General features: G+C 45.5%; 1 protein-coding gene across 1 annotated transcript; it reads left to right on the forward strand.

Moving 5' to 3' along the window:
• Nucleotides 1–234: 234 nt before the first annotated feature.
• Nucleotides 235–4,101, forward strand: LOC120022708. Its single transcript, XM_038966692.1, has 3 exons — nucleotides 235–3,130; nucleotides 3,275–3,350; nucleotides 3,481–4,101. The coding sequence occupies exons 1-3, from the start codon at nucleotides 338–340 to the stop codon at nucleotides 3,585–3,587; spliced, it is 2,976 nt and encodes a 991-aa protein (XP_038822620.1). The 5' UTR covers nucleotides 235–337; the 3' UTR covers nucleotides 3,588–4,101.
• Nucleotides 4,102–15,934: the final 11,833 nt, after the last annotated feature.

The following is a 15,934-nucleotide window of genomic DNA, read 5'->3' on the forward strand; positions in this document are numbered from 1 at the left end:
CTCTTCTGCACTGAGTGGAGTGCTTCCCCATGACAGGAGGATACTCAGCACAACACTGCTTGGAATCCAGAACACACTAGACAGTGAGAACCTCTCAGGAGAGTGCTCCATCTCACCACAGGACAATGCCAGAGTCCTGGAGATGATAAAGTTGCTGCAGAGGTGCCTTGATGGGACACCCTCAGAGTCCTCCATCCATATCACAGATGTGGCTTCACCCTTGGGCTTTCCTCTCCCTGTATCTCTCCATGCTGTTCAGTCGTGTGTATTTGCCACTGACAAAGACCTGAAGGCAGAAAGAGTGAAGGGAGTCTTTGAAAGCCTGAGATCCCAGTTTATGAGCTACTCCATCAAGCCTGTGAGTAACATCATTACCAGGGCAACAACAAAGATGGCTGCCTCCAATCAGGTTAGTTTAGAGACACTCCAGGCAGCATCAGCAAAATCATCTGCTGTGGCTCAGAACCTTATTAGTTCGGTTTTATTTCAAGTTGCCAAGGTGTCCTGCTCTGATGACTTAGAGGGTCTGGGTGATCATCTCAGATGCCCCTCAACTTTGACCAGAGTTCTGACACCTTTGACCTCAGAGAAAGCTACACTGACACCTGCTGTTCAGAAGATCAGAAGGGAGATGTCTAAGGAAGTGGCCACCGAACTCCAGAGTTTCTTGATCAAGGAATCCCTTACTGGCACCCAGACACCATCCAATGGACATGTTTGCACTTCTGGTTCTGCCCCAAGGGAAGCTGTGCGGGACATCCTGAGGAAAACCAAAGAGGAGGCTTCCAACAAAAGCCTGAATAATATTTTCTCTGTTAATTTGGATGAGCGGCTCACAGACTCCATTGCAGATGCCTTATATCCAAAGTTGCATGACACATTGGAGCCCAAGAGAGAGCTGCAGGCTTCTTATTACACCTCCCAGATCAGCTGCAGCCTCAGCCCCTTCGAAGTTGAGAGCAGCCTAGAGCTCCAGGAGTTCACTGACCCACTATCTGAGTCAGTATTGTGTCTCCTGGATAGGACATTTGGAGATAAAGCTCAGAACTTAAAGACAGGCGGGGGTGTTTTACAATATGTCACAGACCCAACCTATAAGAAGCTTTTGATTGGACCCCACACCAACGATGTCAATGTGGTTGTGCACACGATTGCAGTGGAGGAGTTGCCTGTTGAGGGTTGTATTGTGCAAAGTGAGGCCATTCATGGCCTTCACAAGAAGCAAGAGTTACCTTCCAGCACCAGTGGCAGAGGGAATGAGACTCCGAGCCCTACTAATTGCCTACTGGAGGGTGTAGTGGGCAAACTGGTACGGAAGATGCTATTTCAGGGCCTTGACATCCCTGAGGTACCCATGAACGACAGCCGCTCGGAGAACTTTAAGCTACAGTATGAACTGGTTGCAAAGCTTTGTCCTCTAATGGTCAGGACAATCATGGCTACAACCATAGCCAATCAACCACCTACTATTCAAGAAGCAGTGATGTCTTCCGAGAACATCCATGTGAAAGAGCTGTGTGAGGCAGGTATCAAACCTCTCAAAGAGAACAATGTACCCGACGACTCTGAGACAAACATCATGGTCAGAGGGGCTTTGAGTGAAATTGAATCCTATATGATTGAGACCTCCGACAAGGACTCTCCCAGTCTGCATTCCACACCAGAGGTGGTTGTAGACCTGATCACCAAGCTGCTTCATGGGTATGAGCTTCACTCAGAGGACTTTGCATCACCTGTGTCATCCCCAAACACCACTCTCTCTGATGTGGCAATGGACATGGTGGTTTCTGTCCTTCGGGACATGTCCGATTCCCCAGACGTTACCTCAGCATTGGAAATGACCAAGGATCTCAAGACGCCGTACTCCCGCTCCTCAAGTGCAAGGATTGTAAGTGCCCTCTGCAGAGAGCTGGAGGAGCACATGGGCTCTCCTGATGCTCTGAGGCGAGCTTTGAGGCGCGGCAGCGGGGAGATGACAACAGCCATTGCGAGTGCAGTCACCAGGGAAGTCAACCGTCTGGGTTCAATCGTACCCAAAGTCTCTGTCCGGCCGCTCTCCTCAGACATCTGCCTAAGGACAGACCAGGACAAGGTCACGGTTAAGAGCCGATGTGGCTCGGCTGAGGTGAAGGCATCCCAACCGGTGTATATTATTGTTCATGTAGAGACGGTGATGGATATCATTGTCCGGCTGCTGTCTCTGATTGTTCCTCGGACCCAGGATAAACTGGCCAGCTGGACCCTAGTTGAGGATGTGACCAACAAGCTGTCCAGTGCTCTGTGGGTGAGGGTGACTAACAGGTGGAGGGAAGCAAATGTCTGCCTGAAGGCAACAGACATCTTTCAGTTGGTGCTGTCTGTGCATAGAAAGTTGATGCAACGCTATGGCACAGAGGAAGCCCTACAGAAGATACTGTGCCACAAGGCACCCAAGCTGCACAAGGACATTGTCTGTCTTGTCACGAACGGAATTATGGATGCACCGTCCAAACTTCAAGGCACCAAAAATCTGGAATCTACACTCAGCTTGAAAGAATTGACAGCCTTGTTTAATGAAATGACAACCCGTCAATCTTTGAATAAGAAAGCTGAGCAGAGCAGCATCAAGACTGAGATTGAACAGCCGGAGTGGTCCACTGTGGAACAAGTGACATCCGGTTCCACCAGCTTCATTAGGGAGCTAATATTAGAAGAAGTCCTGATGAAGCTTGTCAAGAAGATATGCCGTGTGCCAAAAAGGACCAACAAGCGTCAGCGCATCCAGATCAGTGATCTGGTGACTGAGCTGATCCGATTGTTCGATGATGAGGTGGCCAAATATCGGATTGAGGAAATGGAAAGCCAGCAAAAAAGTTTCAATTCTAAGATGACATCGAAGCTGGCAGATGCCATCTACACTGACCTTGGGAAGGTCAAGCGTTTGAAACGCTCCTTGAAAATTGACGATTTATTTGAGGATCAGGAGATGCTTTCCATTGTCTCTGACATTGTTTCCCACAAGCTACTGGCCATCTTGAAACCCTCAGTGCCAAACCCATATGACCGCGAGACCTCAGACCTTGAAGACTCATGCAGTGATGATGTGGAGGATGCGGAATCTGAGGGGGTGCATTATGCCACCGGCAGAAAGGTAAAACAAGCTCAGATTACTCTTGAATGGTCATTGGTTGTGCTTTTTGATATCGGCACCAGTAAGTATAGTTGTATAATTATAGGAATATGTAAAGGAAGTGAAATTGAAGTTTAATTGTGCATCCTTGAATTCTGATCACAGTCCAACATGAGCGTCGTCCTTACAGACACTACAGACCAGCCAGAGATGTACATTGCTGTGGATTCTCCACCCATGAGTGAGTGTTCCTGGGGGGAAATGTTCTTATGGGACAATTATATATAAAGAAGTATAAAGAAGTAATAAATTATTGTTTTATCAGACAATTGTCCATCTGAAATTCTTACATATTTTCATCTTCTTGCCAGTTAAATTATCCAAGATGAGGAAAGGCATCCGGGGCTTCTTCTGGGGAGTCCAGAAGGCCTGGAAACGCTTGGTCACCTGCAAGTCCTCTGGGTACTCTGATGGGTAGCCTGGATGACGTGCAGCCCATGTCAGTTGCTTTTGCCAGGCTACATCTGAGGAGAACACCACAACTGGCCTCAATACAACATTTTTATTTTTGTTGTTCATTTTTGTTTTCATTTTGAGTCCCCTAATGCTGCTCTATTTGAACCAGGCTGTCAGTGGACTAGCTTACCATTAGTTTATACTCCTTAAGGAAGATCCACTATAGGCTACTCAACACCAACATTCCATCTGAGTCTTTTGATCCCTTATTAGCTCCCACTCCTGTAACTAGGAATGTGAGCTTCTAAATGTCATTCCGACATATACAGCTTCTCCTGTGATTATGAAGATAAGCTAAGAAGCCCAACCAATTTAGATGTGCTGTACATCTGATGCCCTCTCCCTATTGTAATCATTGATCCACGTCCATTGCAGCCTCTAAATTTGATGTAGATATTTAGCCTAAATTAAAGAATTACAAGGAGGGTAGGCCGACAGCAGCTTCTACTCCTCCGATTAGGAAAGTTGTGCTAAACTTTTTGGGATTTGAGGAACTATGTATTTTATTTTTCAATCACTTACATACTTTTTAATGGATGTTTTAATAAAACATTTGTATTGCAGATTTTGATTAATATTGTATCTTTCATAATTTTTCATTTTAATTTAGGTATTCATTTCATGACATGGGACTAAAGCGTAGTTTATACCCTACATACGTACACAAGAAATAACTACAAGCAGCTACACAAAAAACACTCTACACAAGAACGCAGGATCAGCATTTTGTGAAGCGTTCTTGTGTTGCACACGAAGGGTATGAACTAGGCTTAGTCATTTTATGACTTCTATAAGGGTATATAATGGTATCCATAGTGCAGTATTAAGATATTCATTATGGAGCTTTATACACTGCTCAAAAAAATAAAGGGAACACTAAAATAACACATCCTAGATCTGAATGAATGAAATATTCTTATTAAATACTTTTTTTTTTACATAGTTGAATGTGCTGACAATAAAATCACACAAAAATGATCAATGGAAATCAAATATATCAACCCATGGAGGTCTGGATTTGGAGTCACACTCAAAATTAAAGTGGAAAACCACACTACAGGCTGATCCAACTTTGATGTAATGTCCTTAAAACAAGTCAAAATGAGGCTCAGTAGTGTGGGTGGCCTCCATGTGCCTGTATGACCTCCCTACAACGCCTGGGCATGCTCCTGATGAGGTGGCGGATGGTCTCCTGAGGGATCTCCTCCCAGACCTGGACTAAAGCATCCGCCAACTCCTGGACAGTCTGGTGCAACGTGGCGTTGGTGGATGGAGCGAGACATGATGTCCCAGATGTGCTCAATTGGATTCAGGTCTGGGGAACGGGCGGGCCAGTCCATAGCATCAATGCCTTCCTCTTGCAGGAACTGCTGACACACTCCAGCCACATGAGGTCTAGCATTGTCTTGCATTAGGAGGAACCCAGGGCCAACCGCACCAGCATATGGTCTCACAAGGGGTCTGAGGATCTCATCTCGGTACCTAATGGCAGTCAGGCTACCTCTGGCGAGCACATGGAGGGCTGTGCGGCCCCCCAAAGAAATGCCACACCATGACTGACCCACCGCCAAACCGGTCATGCTGGAGGATGTTGCAGGCAGCAGAACGTTCTCCACGGCGTCTCCAGACTCTGTCACGTCTGTCACATGTGCTCATGTGCTCAGTGTGAACCTGCTTTCATCTGTGAAGAGCACAGGGCGCCAGTGGCGAATTTGCCAATCTTGGTGTTCTCTGGCAAATGCCATACGTCCTGCACGGTGTTGGGCTGTAAGCACAACCGCCACCTGTGGACGTCGGGCCCTCATACCACCCTCATGGAGTCTGTTTCTGACCGTTTGAGCAGACACATGCACATTTGTGGCCTGCTGGAGGTCATTTTGCAGGGCTCTGGCAGTGCTCCACCTGCTCCTCCTTGCACAAAGGCGGAGGTAGCGGTCCTGCTGCTGGGTTGTTGCCCTCCTACGGCCTCCTCCACGTCTCCTGATGTACTGGCCTGTCTCCTGGTAGCGCCTCCATGCTCTGGACACTACGCTGACAGACACAGCAAACCTTCTTGCCACAGCTCGCATTGATGTGCCATCCTGGATGAGCTGCACTACCTGAGCCACTTGTGTGGGTTGTAGACTCCGTCTCATGCTACCACTAGAGTGAAAGCACCGCCAGCATTCAAAAGTGACCAAAACATCAGCCAGGAAGCATAGGAACTGAGAAGTGGTCTGTGGTCACCACCTGCAGAACCACTCCTTTATTGGGGGTGTCTTGCTAATTGCCTATAATTTCCACCTTTTGTCTTTTCCATTTGCACAACAGCATGTGAAATTTATTGTCAATCAGTGTTGCTTCCTAAGTGGACAGTTTGATTTCACAGAAGTGTGATTGACTTGGAGTTACATTGTGTTGTTTAAGTGTTCCCTTTATTTTTTTGAGCAGTGTATTATAGTAGAAATAATGTAAATGATTTCTACTATAATGTAAATAAATAAAAGTGAATTGATGTATGTCAACTTGATGGCGATATTTGCTTGCTCAACAAAAGCTATATTGGTGTTAGGAGGTCCGAATGCATGACATTCACGTATTTATTTAATTGGCACGGCCCTGAAAGAGGTAGAAAAGGCCTCAAGATGGCAACAAATATATTCTATCAGAAAATCGAATCAATGTATTTATCACATGCGCTGAGTAGAACAGGTGAAATGCGTACTTACATCTTCCTCTAACCGATCCCGATCCCGATCCCTAAGCAACCGTTACAGAATCACCCACCAACCAAGGACCAAGCGGCGTGGGAAAAAGCAGCAGCAGCGATCGCAGAATTCATGGACATGGGAGGAAATATTGGACGGTAAAGGTCCATGGGCACAACCTGGAGAATATCGCCGCCCTCGTGAAGAGCTGGAGGCAGCTAAAGCCGAGAGGCGGCGGTATGAGGAGGCAGCACGGAAGCAGGAGAAGGATCTGGGCTATACAACCTGGGAGAAGATCGACAGGTGGGCGATCGACCCAAGGAGAGTGCCGGAGCCCGCCTGGGATTCTCTGGCGCAGTGTGAGGAGGGATACCGGCGAATGGAGGCAGCACGACGACACGGTAGGAAGCCTGTTAGTCAAGCCCAAAAATTTATTGGGGGGGGGGGGGGGGGGGGGGGGGCTAAAGGGTAGTGTGGCGAAGGCAGGTAGGAGACCTGCGCCCACTTCCCGATCTTACCGTGGAGAGCGAGAGTACGGGCAGACACCGTGTTATGCGGTAGAGCGCACGGTGTCTCCTGTACGTGTGCATAGCCCGGTGCGGGTTATTCCACCTCCCCGCCCTGGCAGGGCTAGATTGAGTATTGAGCCAGGTGCCATGAAGCCGGCTCAACGCGTCTGGTCTCCAGTGCGTCTCCTCGGGCCGGCTTACATGGCACCAGCATTACGCATGGTGTCCCCGGTTCGCCTGTAAGAAGTCCGAAGTAGCTGACCTCTGTAGCACCGACTGTGCTCTTCTCGGGGTTGAGCCGGACTCCTCTCTCGCGGGACCTTTGCAGCATCGCATGGAGGTTTCGGTCGTGCTCCTCTTTGGTTCGACCATAGACAAGGATGTCGTCCACAATTGCCACAACTCCGTCGAGGCCTTTGTACACTTCGTCGATCTTTCGCTGAAACTCGTCTTGGGCTGAGATAATCCCAAAAGGCAGGCGATGGAACCTGTAGCGTCCAAATGGTGTGTTGAATGTTGTGAGCTTAGATGACTCTTCTGTGAGCTTCATAGCCCAGTAGCCTGATCTAGTGTCCATGACACTGAAGTAGTGTGCTCCCGCTAGCTTGTGTGTGATGCCATCTAGCGTCGGTAAAGGATAATGGGGGCGTTTGATAGCCTTGTTCAAGTCTCTTGGGTCGAGACATACTCTGAGCTTGCCTGTGCGTGGTTTCTCCACCACCACTAAGGTGTTTACCCAGTCAGTCGGTTCTGTAACCTTGGTGACTATGTCAGATTGCTCCATGCTCTCCAACTCTTTCTTCAGACGGGCACGGAGAGCAAGGGGAATCTTTCTCGGTGGGTAGACCACAGGGGTTGCGTCTGGGTCAAGGTGAATGGTACATTCTCCTGGGAATAATCCTATTCCTGTAAAAACATCAGCAAACTCCTCCAGTACATTGTCTGTCTCTACTGGTGCTGTCACTGATAAAACTAGCTTGATGAGGTCCATGTCTAAACATGCTTTAAGACTGTGACGGAAGCACTAAAAAAGGACCTGATGTAAGATTCTCCCCCAGAGTCTCAATCTACACCCCCTCCTCCGTGGGCAGTAAGGCCATGGTATGAGGAACTAACAGACATTGTGCCCAAACAAGGAGAAGGAAGTGCAACACCAGATCCTCGAGACGCAGAGTGGTTGCAGCTACTGAAAGAACTGAAACTGGAAGGAAGCAGTGAAATGTGCGTCGAATAAATGTAAATGTGTGCAGATAGCAGCGAGGGTTGACTGGGTCCCGAAGAGAGTATATAAGAAGCATGCCTTCCCAAGAGAAGGCATGGTAGTGCTACTTGACTTATCACTGAACTCGTGATACTTCAAACTACCATCAACCTAAAAGGTCATATCTGACTTTCATACTCTAGAACAAGTGTATCTTTTGACTTCTGATTTCTGAACGAGACATACTGAGACTACGACCCTCTACGCTCCTTGTGCTGACTACATCCACCTCCTAACAGGAGGGGATAAATAGCATCAGTGGTGTTACGAAGGGTCTTGGTTGATGAATAGGACATCAGACTGGGACTGCAGTAGAATACCAAGTAACTCATCTAGACAAAGCCGTTGTAATTTGACTACAAGGATGCTAAAATTACTCTTTGAGGCTAGCCAAAATAACTACTGTAACATCTTGGAAGAGAAAGAAGTTGGAGATAATACCTACTGGTATTTAGATGAGAACCTCAAGTCGGACCATGCTAGTGGAGACTGGTATGGGGCAGGATGGGGAAGTTTTACCACAGGTCTAGAGACCATGTAGAATAAAGTAGTAGTTAACCCAGTTACAGCGGTTACAGAAGTAATAGGAATAGAGATTTTAAAAAAGGCGACTAAGTGGTGGTATACAGTTAAAGCTAAATTTTGGATGGGTCTATGAATAGCCATAGCCATCCTAATATTTCTGGCTCTGATGTTAGCAATAGGGTGGGCCAAGAAAATGGGACTACCAGTAGATAAAGTACTGTAAAAATTCTGGAAAGGGATAGCCTGGGCAGCCCTTAAGCTATTAAAGTGCATCTTATGGGTAATGAGAACCCTGATAAAAATAATGGGGAAACTGTTAAAAGGCTTAGTGATTTGGAGTATGGTGTATGAACGGGTCCATAAACACCCGCCTGTATCATCACTAAAAAATGACACTGTCAGTCAGGAAACCATATTGGTACGACAGCAACCGAGATTACTGAGAAACCGAGACGAACATGCAGTATAAACAGAACAACCGGAAAACCACAAACCGGTACGGGGTCTGGCTTAAAGTGAGACATCATTAGAAGGAGGGATTAGACGAAAAACATAGAGACCTTTGGTTGATAAAAAAACATTGTGACTGAACAGCTGAGACTTGACAACTAAGAAAACTAGAACTCTCTGCTAGAAGACCCCTACAGAGTTAAGAAGACTAGCTCGATCCAAATTCAAGAGAATGGCGTCAAACTACTCGAGATTTGAAGGCGAGACTAATGAAAACCAAGATTCGGTCATCGGCCTGAGGGTAAATAATTGTCTTTGTGAAATTTTACAAATAATAATATGAAGTAGATTGGCCTACAAGAACAAACATGGCCATGGAATCGTTACAGGCCTAGTCATGATACTGACAATAACATGTGCCCTGATTAGATTTGGGTTAAGTAAGGCAAGGAAAGTAATGTTGACAATGGTACCCATCGTGGTAATACAGCAAATGTGTACCATACTTGGGAAACATGAGTTGATCCTCCTGGGCCAAAGTTTAGCCGCGGCTTCGGGGCTAATAGGGGAAATTGGAGCCTACCCTAGAGTTAATGCCACCACTAATCAAACGGAGTCCCTTTGCCCTACCATAGAAGGATTTAAATATGCAAACTGGGCACTAGAAGGTTTAGTGGTGATGGAAGTGGTATGGCAATTGATTAAAACTTGGAATCAGTTGAAAAACGCTAGCACACGATTCAGGATGGCTCGTGGGTCATTGGGTTTCGTGCTGTGGGCAGTAAAATTAATATTTGTATTGTGTATTAATATTTCTCCTCCCTATGCAATGCCTGAGACACTCCATTAATGATAGAGCAAGCCAAGCTGCTGGAGGGCCACCACAAGCTGATGAATCTGGAGTGCTCATGGAATGACCTCTTGTATAATCAGTACCGTATGGGCAGCAATAGACACGAACAACATGAACCTCATTCAAAACTACTTTGGCAAGGTGCAGGGCCTGTCGGATGACATGGACAAGCAACTGTTGATAGTGCTGCAGCGCGCCATGGGCAAGGCTGGAGGCCACAGTGAGCAGTGCTTCTTCTTCAAACTCTACCACAACATGGTGTCCGTGAGAGTGCAGGAACTGGCTGCAGAGGACCTGACGGCCAACAGATCGTGTCCCTCCTCACCTGGGTCCTCAATTAATACTAAACAAAAGTAAGTCTGTACTGCCCTCTCTGTTACTCATGTAGCATTAGTGATATCTGGGCACTAGTCCAATCATCTAGAAGAAAAATAAACGCACACCTATTTAGGCGAGGTGCTTGCTAGCGGGCCAGCTGGACCCTAGTTGAGGATGTGACCAACAAGCTGTCCAGTGCTCTGTGGGTGAGGGTGACTAACAGGTGGAGGGAAGCAAATGTCTGCCTGAAGGCAACAGGCATCTTTCAGTTGGTGCTGTCTGTGCATAGAAAGTTGATGCAACGCTATGGCACAGAGGAAGACTTACAGAAGATACTGTGCCACAAGGCACCCAAGCTGCACAAGGACATTGTCTGTCTTGTCACAAACGGAATTATGGATGCACCATCCAAACTTCAAGGCACCAAAAATCTGGAATCTACACTCAACTTGAAAGAATTGACAGCCTTGTTTAATGAAATGACAACCCGTCAATCTTTGAATAAGAAAGCTGAGCAGAGCAGCATCAAGACTGAGATTGAACAGCCGGAGTGGTCCACTGTGGATCAAGTGACATCCGGTTCCAGCAGCTTCATTAGGGAGCTTATATTAGAAGAAGTCCTGATGAAGCTTGTCAAGAAGATATGCCGTATGCCAAAAAGGACCAACAAACATCAGCGCATCCAGATCAGTGATCTGGTGACTGAGCTGATCCGATTGTTCGATGATGAGGTGGCCAAATATCTGATTGAGGAAATGGGAAGCCAGCAAAAAAGTTTCAATTCTAAGATGACATCGAAGCTGGCAGATGCCATCTACACTGACCTTGGGAAGGTCAAGCGTTTGAAACGCTCCTTGAAAATTGACGATTTATTTGAGGATCAGGAGATGCTTTCCATTGTCTCTGACATTGTTTCCCACAAGCTACTGGCCATCTTGAAACCCTCAGTGCCCAACCCATATGACCACGAGACCTCAGACCTTGAAGACTCATGCAGGGATGATGTGGAGGATGCGGAATCTGAGGGGGTGCATTATGCCACCGGCAGAAAGGTAAGACAAGCTCAGATTACTCTTGAATGGTCATTGGTTGTGCTTTTTGATATCGGCACCAGTAAATATAGTTGTATAATTATAGGAATATGTAAAGGAAGTGAAATTGATGTTTAATTGTCCATCTTTGAATTCTGATCACAGTCCAAGATGAGCATTGTCCTTATTGACACTACAGAACAGCCAGAGATGTACATTGCTGTGGATTCTCCACCTATGAGTGAGTGTTCCTGCGGGGAAATGTTCTTATGGGACAATTATATATAAAGAAGTAATAAATTATTGTTTTATCAGACAATTGTCCATCTGAAATTCTTACATATTTTCATCTTCTTGCCAGTTAAATTATCCAAGATGAGGAAAGGCATCCGGGGCTTCTTCTGGGGAGTCCAGAAGGCCTGGAAACGCTTGGTCACCTGCAAGTCCTCTGGGTCCTCTGATGGATAGCCTGGATGACGTGCAGCCCATGTCAGTTGCTTTTGCCAGGCTCCATCTGAGGAGAACACCACAACTGGCCTCAATACAACATTTTTATTTTTGTTGTTCATTTCTGTTTTCATTTTGAGTCCCCTAATGCTGCTCTATTTGAACCAGGCTGTCAGTGGACTAGCTTACCATTAGTTTATACTCCTTAAGGAAGATCCACTATAGGCTACTCAACACCAAAATTCCATCTGAGTCTTTTGATCCCTTATTAGCTCCCACTCCTGTAACTAGGAATGTGAGCTTATAAATGTCATTCAGACATCTACAGCTTCTCCTGGGATTAGGAAGATAAGCTAAGAAGCCCAACCAATTTAGATGTGATGCCATCTCCCTATTGTAATCATTGATCCACGTCCATTGCAGCCTCTACATTTGATGTAGATATTTAGCCTAAATTAAAGAATTACAAGGAGGGTAGGCCGACAGCAGCTTCTACTCTTCCGATTAGGAAAGTGATGCTAATCTTTTGGGGATTTGAGGAACTATGTAATTTATTTTTCAATCACTTACATACTTTTTAATGGATGTTTTAATAAACCATTTGTATTGCAGATTTTGCCTTGATGACAGCTTTGCACACTCTTGGCATTCTCTCAACCAGCTTCACCTGGAATGCTTGCAGGGTGAACAAGGCTTTAGTGACAGCTCTTTCACAGACTCTCCTTTAAACCAGACAACTAACCATTCCACTACTGGAGAATCCTAGCATCATCCAGTTAGTCAATGGGCCTTGAACGAACTGTTGTAGTTGGACACTGATCACCACACAGCCCTGAATACCCTGCCAGTCATACAGGAAGGAAACTGCTCCAGAATGACCAGTTAGCTGTGCAACCTGGTCAGGCCCCAGAACAACAACCATCAATGGCTACTTTGTCTCCTCACTCTGTTAGGACACACTAATGTTCCGATCACCTTAAAGACTTTGAATCAGAGCTGTACAAATCAAATCAAATTGTATTAGTCACATGCGCCGAATACAACAGGTGTAGGTAGACCTTACAGTGAAATGCTTACTTACGAGTCCCTAACCAACAATGCAGTTTAAAAAAATACAGATAAGAATAAGAGATCAAAGTAACAAGTAATCAAAGAGCAGCAGTGAAATAACAATAGCGAGACTGTATACAGGGGGGTACCGATCAGAGTCAATGTGCGGGGGCACCGGTTATTTGAGGTAGTATGTACATGTAGGTAGAGTTATTGAAGTGACTATGCATAGATGACAACAGAGAGTAGCAGCGGTGTAAAGAGGGTGTGTGTGTGGGGGGGGGGGGGGGGCACTGAACATAGTCTGGGAAGCCATTTGACTAGATGTTCAGGAGTCTTATGGCTTGGGGGTAGAAGTTGTTTAGAAGTCTCTTGGATCTAGACTTGGCGCTCCGGTACCGCTTGCCGTGCGGTAGCAGAGAGAACGGTTTATGACTAGGGTGGCTGGAGTTTTAGACAATTTTTAGGGCCTTCCTCTGACACCGCGTGGTATAGAGGTCCTGGATGGTAGGAAGTTTGGCCCCAGTGATGTACTGGGTCGTACGCACTACCTCTGTAGTGCCTTGCGGTCGGAGGCCAAGCAGTTGCCATACCAGGCAGTGATGCAACCAGTCAGGATGCTCTCCATGGTTTAGCTGTAGAACCTTTTGAGGATCTGAGGACCCATGCCAAATCATTTCAGTCTCCTGAGGGGGAAAATGCATTGTCACCAATTGCATCACTATCAGAATAAAATGATATGATACCAAGGTAAAACGCAGTAACTGCAGCCAAGGGCAGATTGAAACCAAGCTAAAAAGCACTAAGTTCAGTTACTGCCATTTACCTTGGTTTCACAGTAACCTTTTGCAGTTACTGCTAATACGGCTCCCATTTTCTCCAAAACACAATACAATAGAGGCAGGAAACGTGTCCACTGACTCGCCAGACATGACCCTATGTGAACCAAGGTCCTCTACTCCACCAATTAATTCACACATAAAACGGTCAACCGAATCGTTTCTAGTCATCTCTCCTCCTTCCAGGCTTTTTCTTCTCTTGATTTTATATTGCGATTGGCAACTTTCATAAATTAGGTGCGTTACCGCCACTGACCTCTTTCGTTTTTCAGTCACCCACTTGGGTATAACCAATGAGGAGATGGCACGTGGGTACCTGCTTCTATAAACCAATGAGGAGATGGGAGAGGCAGGACTTGCAGTGCGATCAGAAATAGAACTGACTTCTATTTTAGCCCTTTGCTATGCAGACGCTCGTTGGCGCGCCCAAGCAGTGTGGGTGCAATAATTGAATAATATAGATTTCTAAATTCATTTGGTGTAGTCAGCCTGTTAGTCGTGATAATGCTTTAAATCCATCACTGCAAATAACTTGACAGTTTCGAAATCGAATACATGTGGATCACATTTTAGGGTTGAGGTATGATTCTGTGGAAGGCTTGGCAACAGAGTGCACCTGTTGCAGCATGCCCAGGCACAACTGGAGCTGCGCTTTATGGAGCGGGCACACCATAAATAAGCCTGTAGACTATATCAATAGGTTAAGGCTACAATATCATTTCATAGTGTTTATATCAGTACAACAACATAGGTCTATCAGATAGCGGACGTTTGGGGGGCATAGGGCCTACCTTTTCTGGAGACACAGGATAATCAAGTTTCCGTTATGACATCACTTGTTTACAATATTAGTCAATATGCCTACTATGTCAAAAAGTGCGGGCAAAGAAGAAGAAAATGTGAGTAGGCCTAGGATAATGCTTTGTTCGTTCTTCATATTAATATCGCTTCACATTTGTATAATTCTAAAGATGGATGATGAAAGTCTATGAGATGAATATGTAGCCTACAGAATCAGTCATCATGTAGGCCTACGGTTAGTTGACTACTTTAAGAATAGTTTAACAATGTAAATGGATCAAACACATTTGTTTTAGATATGAGCTTGATTCAACATTTTTCATGCAAAGTGAATTGGCAAAAGGTGGAATTATTGCAAACCAAGTGACAGGGATGGGTTCTACTATCAAAACCCCACGTCTAAAAAGTTTTGTCATGATTGTCTTTGTATTTGTAGGGGTTACAGGAAGCCCCAGAGAGGACATTCCCTGTATTCTTCAGAGGAAAACTGGGGGAGAAGGTTAGTGTGATAGTATGACATTCCAAATGATCTGAGATCCCCAATTTCTTTCAAATGAAATGTTACCTAATTATATATTTTTAATGACTTCCTTCCCATTTCCAGTCCTAATTCCACAACCATTCCCACTGTAGTATCCATTGCCCTGACATTGAGGTTTGTTAAAACACAATCCACAGCTCCATCAGGAGACCCCCGGGTTTGACCTGTTGGACCCCAACATGAGAGTCATGGATGTTAGTTATAACTGCCTCCACGACAAACACCTGAAGAGTTTTTTCCGCCATCCGGAAAGGAAGAAGCGGCTGGTGAAGCAAGGCCTCATCACCTCAAATGAGAAGGCATGGCAAACCTCCTTTTTCTTTCCAAAATCTTAAAGTGACACTTATATGGAACTGAGAAAATTGGACAGGTGTAAGCAATATGTAAGCAATATGATGGCTAGGTGAAATGTTTGCCATTTTGCTTAGTTTACACAAATCCAAATCTACAAGTGCATATGGTCAAATCTACAAGTGCATATGGTCATGGTCATTGTTAGTGCAGGTTGTAAAAGAGAATGTGTTCTTAATGTCTTACCTGGTTAAATAAAGGCAAAATCAATCAATATTGGGGTAGAGGTTAGAGGTAGATTTGGGATTGGGTGTTTGTACACATGAACTTCCTCTAAAAATGCTCTTTTGTGGCTCCTCCCTTTCAGGTGCTGTGTACGTGTAAAGAGTACAATCGCTACAGTAGCTACATCAAGTCAGTTCAGTTGCTGTGGGAGAAGCAGTGCTGTGCCCAGCAGGTTAGAGTGGTCTACTTTCTAGATGCACAATTATAAAAACACAAAAGCTATATTGTAAGACACACCTTTCCATGCGTTTTATTTCAACTGTGTATGTAACTTGCTGTGCAAATTAATCTCTCTCTCTCTATCAGAAAAATCTTTTGAAGCAGTTCCTAGTCTTGCAGCAGCAAGGGGAGGTTCCTTCCCACATCTCACTGACGGATATTAGAGAATGGCTCATTGCCAAGGGTAGAAACTACTTCAAGA

The sequence above is a fragment of the Salvelinus namaycush genome, chromosome 27, assembly GCF_016432855.1.
Source record: "Salvelinus namaycush isolate Seneca chromosome 27, SaNama_1.0, whole genome shotgun sequence".
Classification (NCBI taxonomy): domain Eukaryota; kingdom Metazoa; phylum Chordata; class Actinopteri; order Salmoniformes; family Salmonidae; genus Salvelinus; species Salvelinus namaycush.

Coding starts and splice junctions, on each gene's coding strand:
- LOC120022708 (XM_038966692.1), top strand. CDS start 338: ATGAGCTACTCCATCAAGCCTGTGAGTAACATCATTACCAGGGCAACA. Junction 3,131..3,274: donor ATTATGCCACCGGCAGAAAG/GTAAAACAAGCT, acceptor TTCTGATCACAG/TCCAACATGAGCGTCGTCCT. Junction 3,351..3,480: donor TGTGGATTCTCCACCCATGA/GTGAGTGTTCCT, acceptor TCTTCTTGCCAG/TTAAATTATCCAAGATGAGG.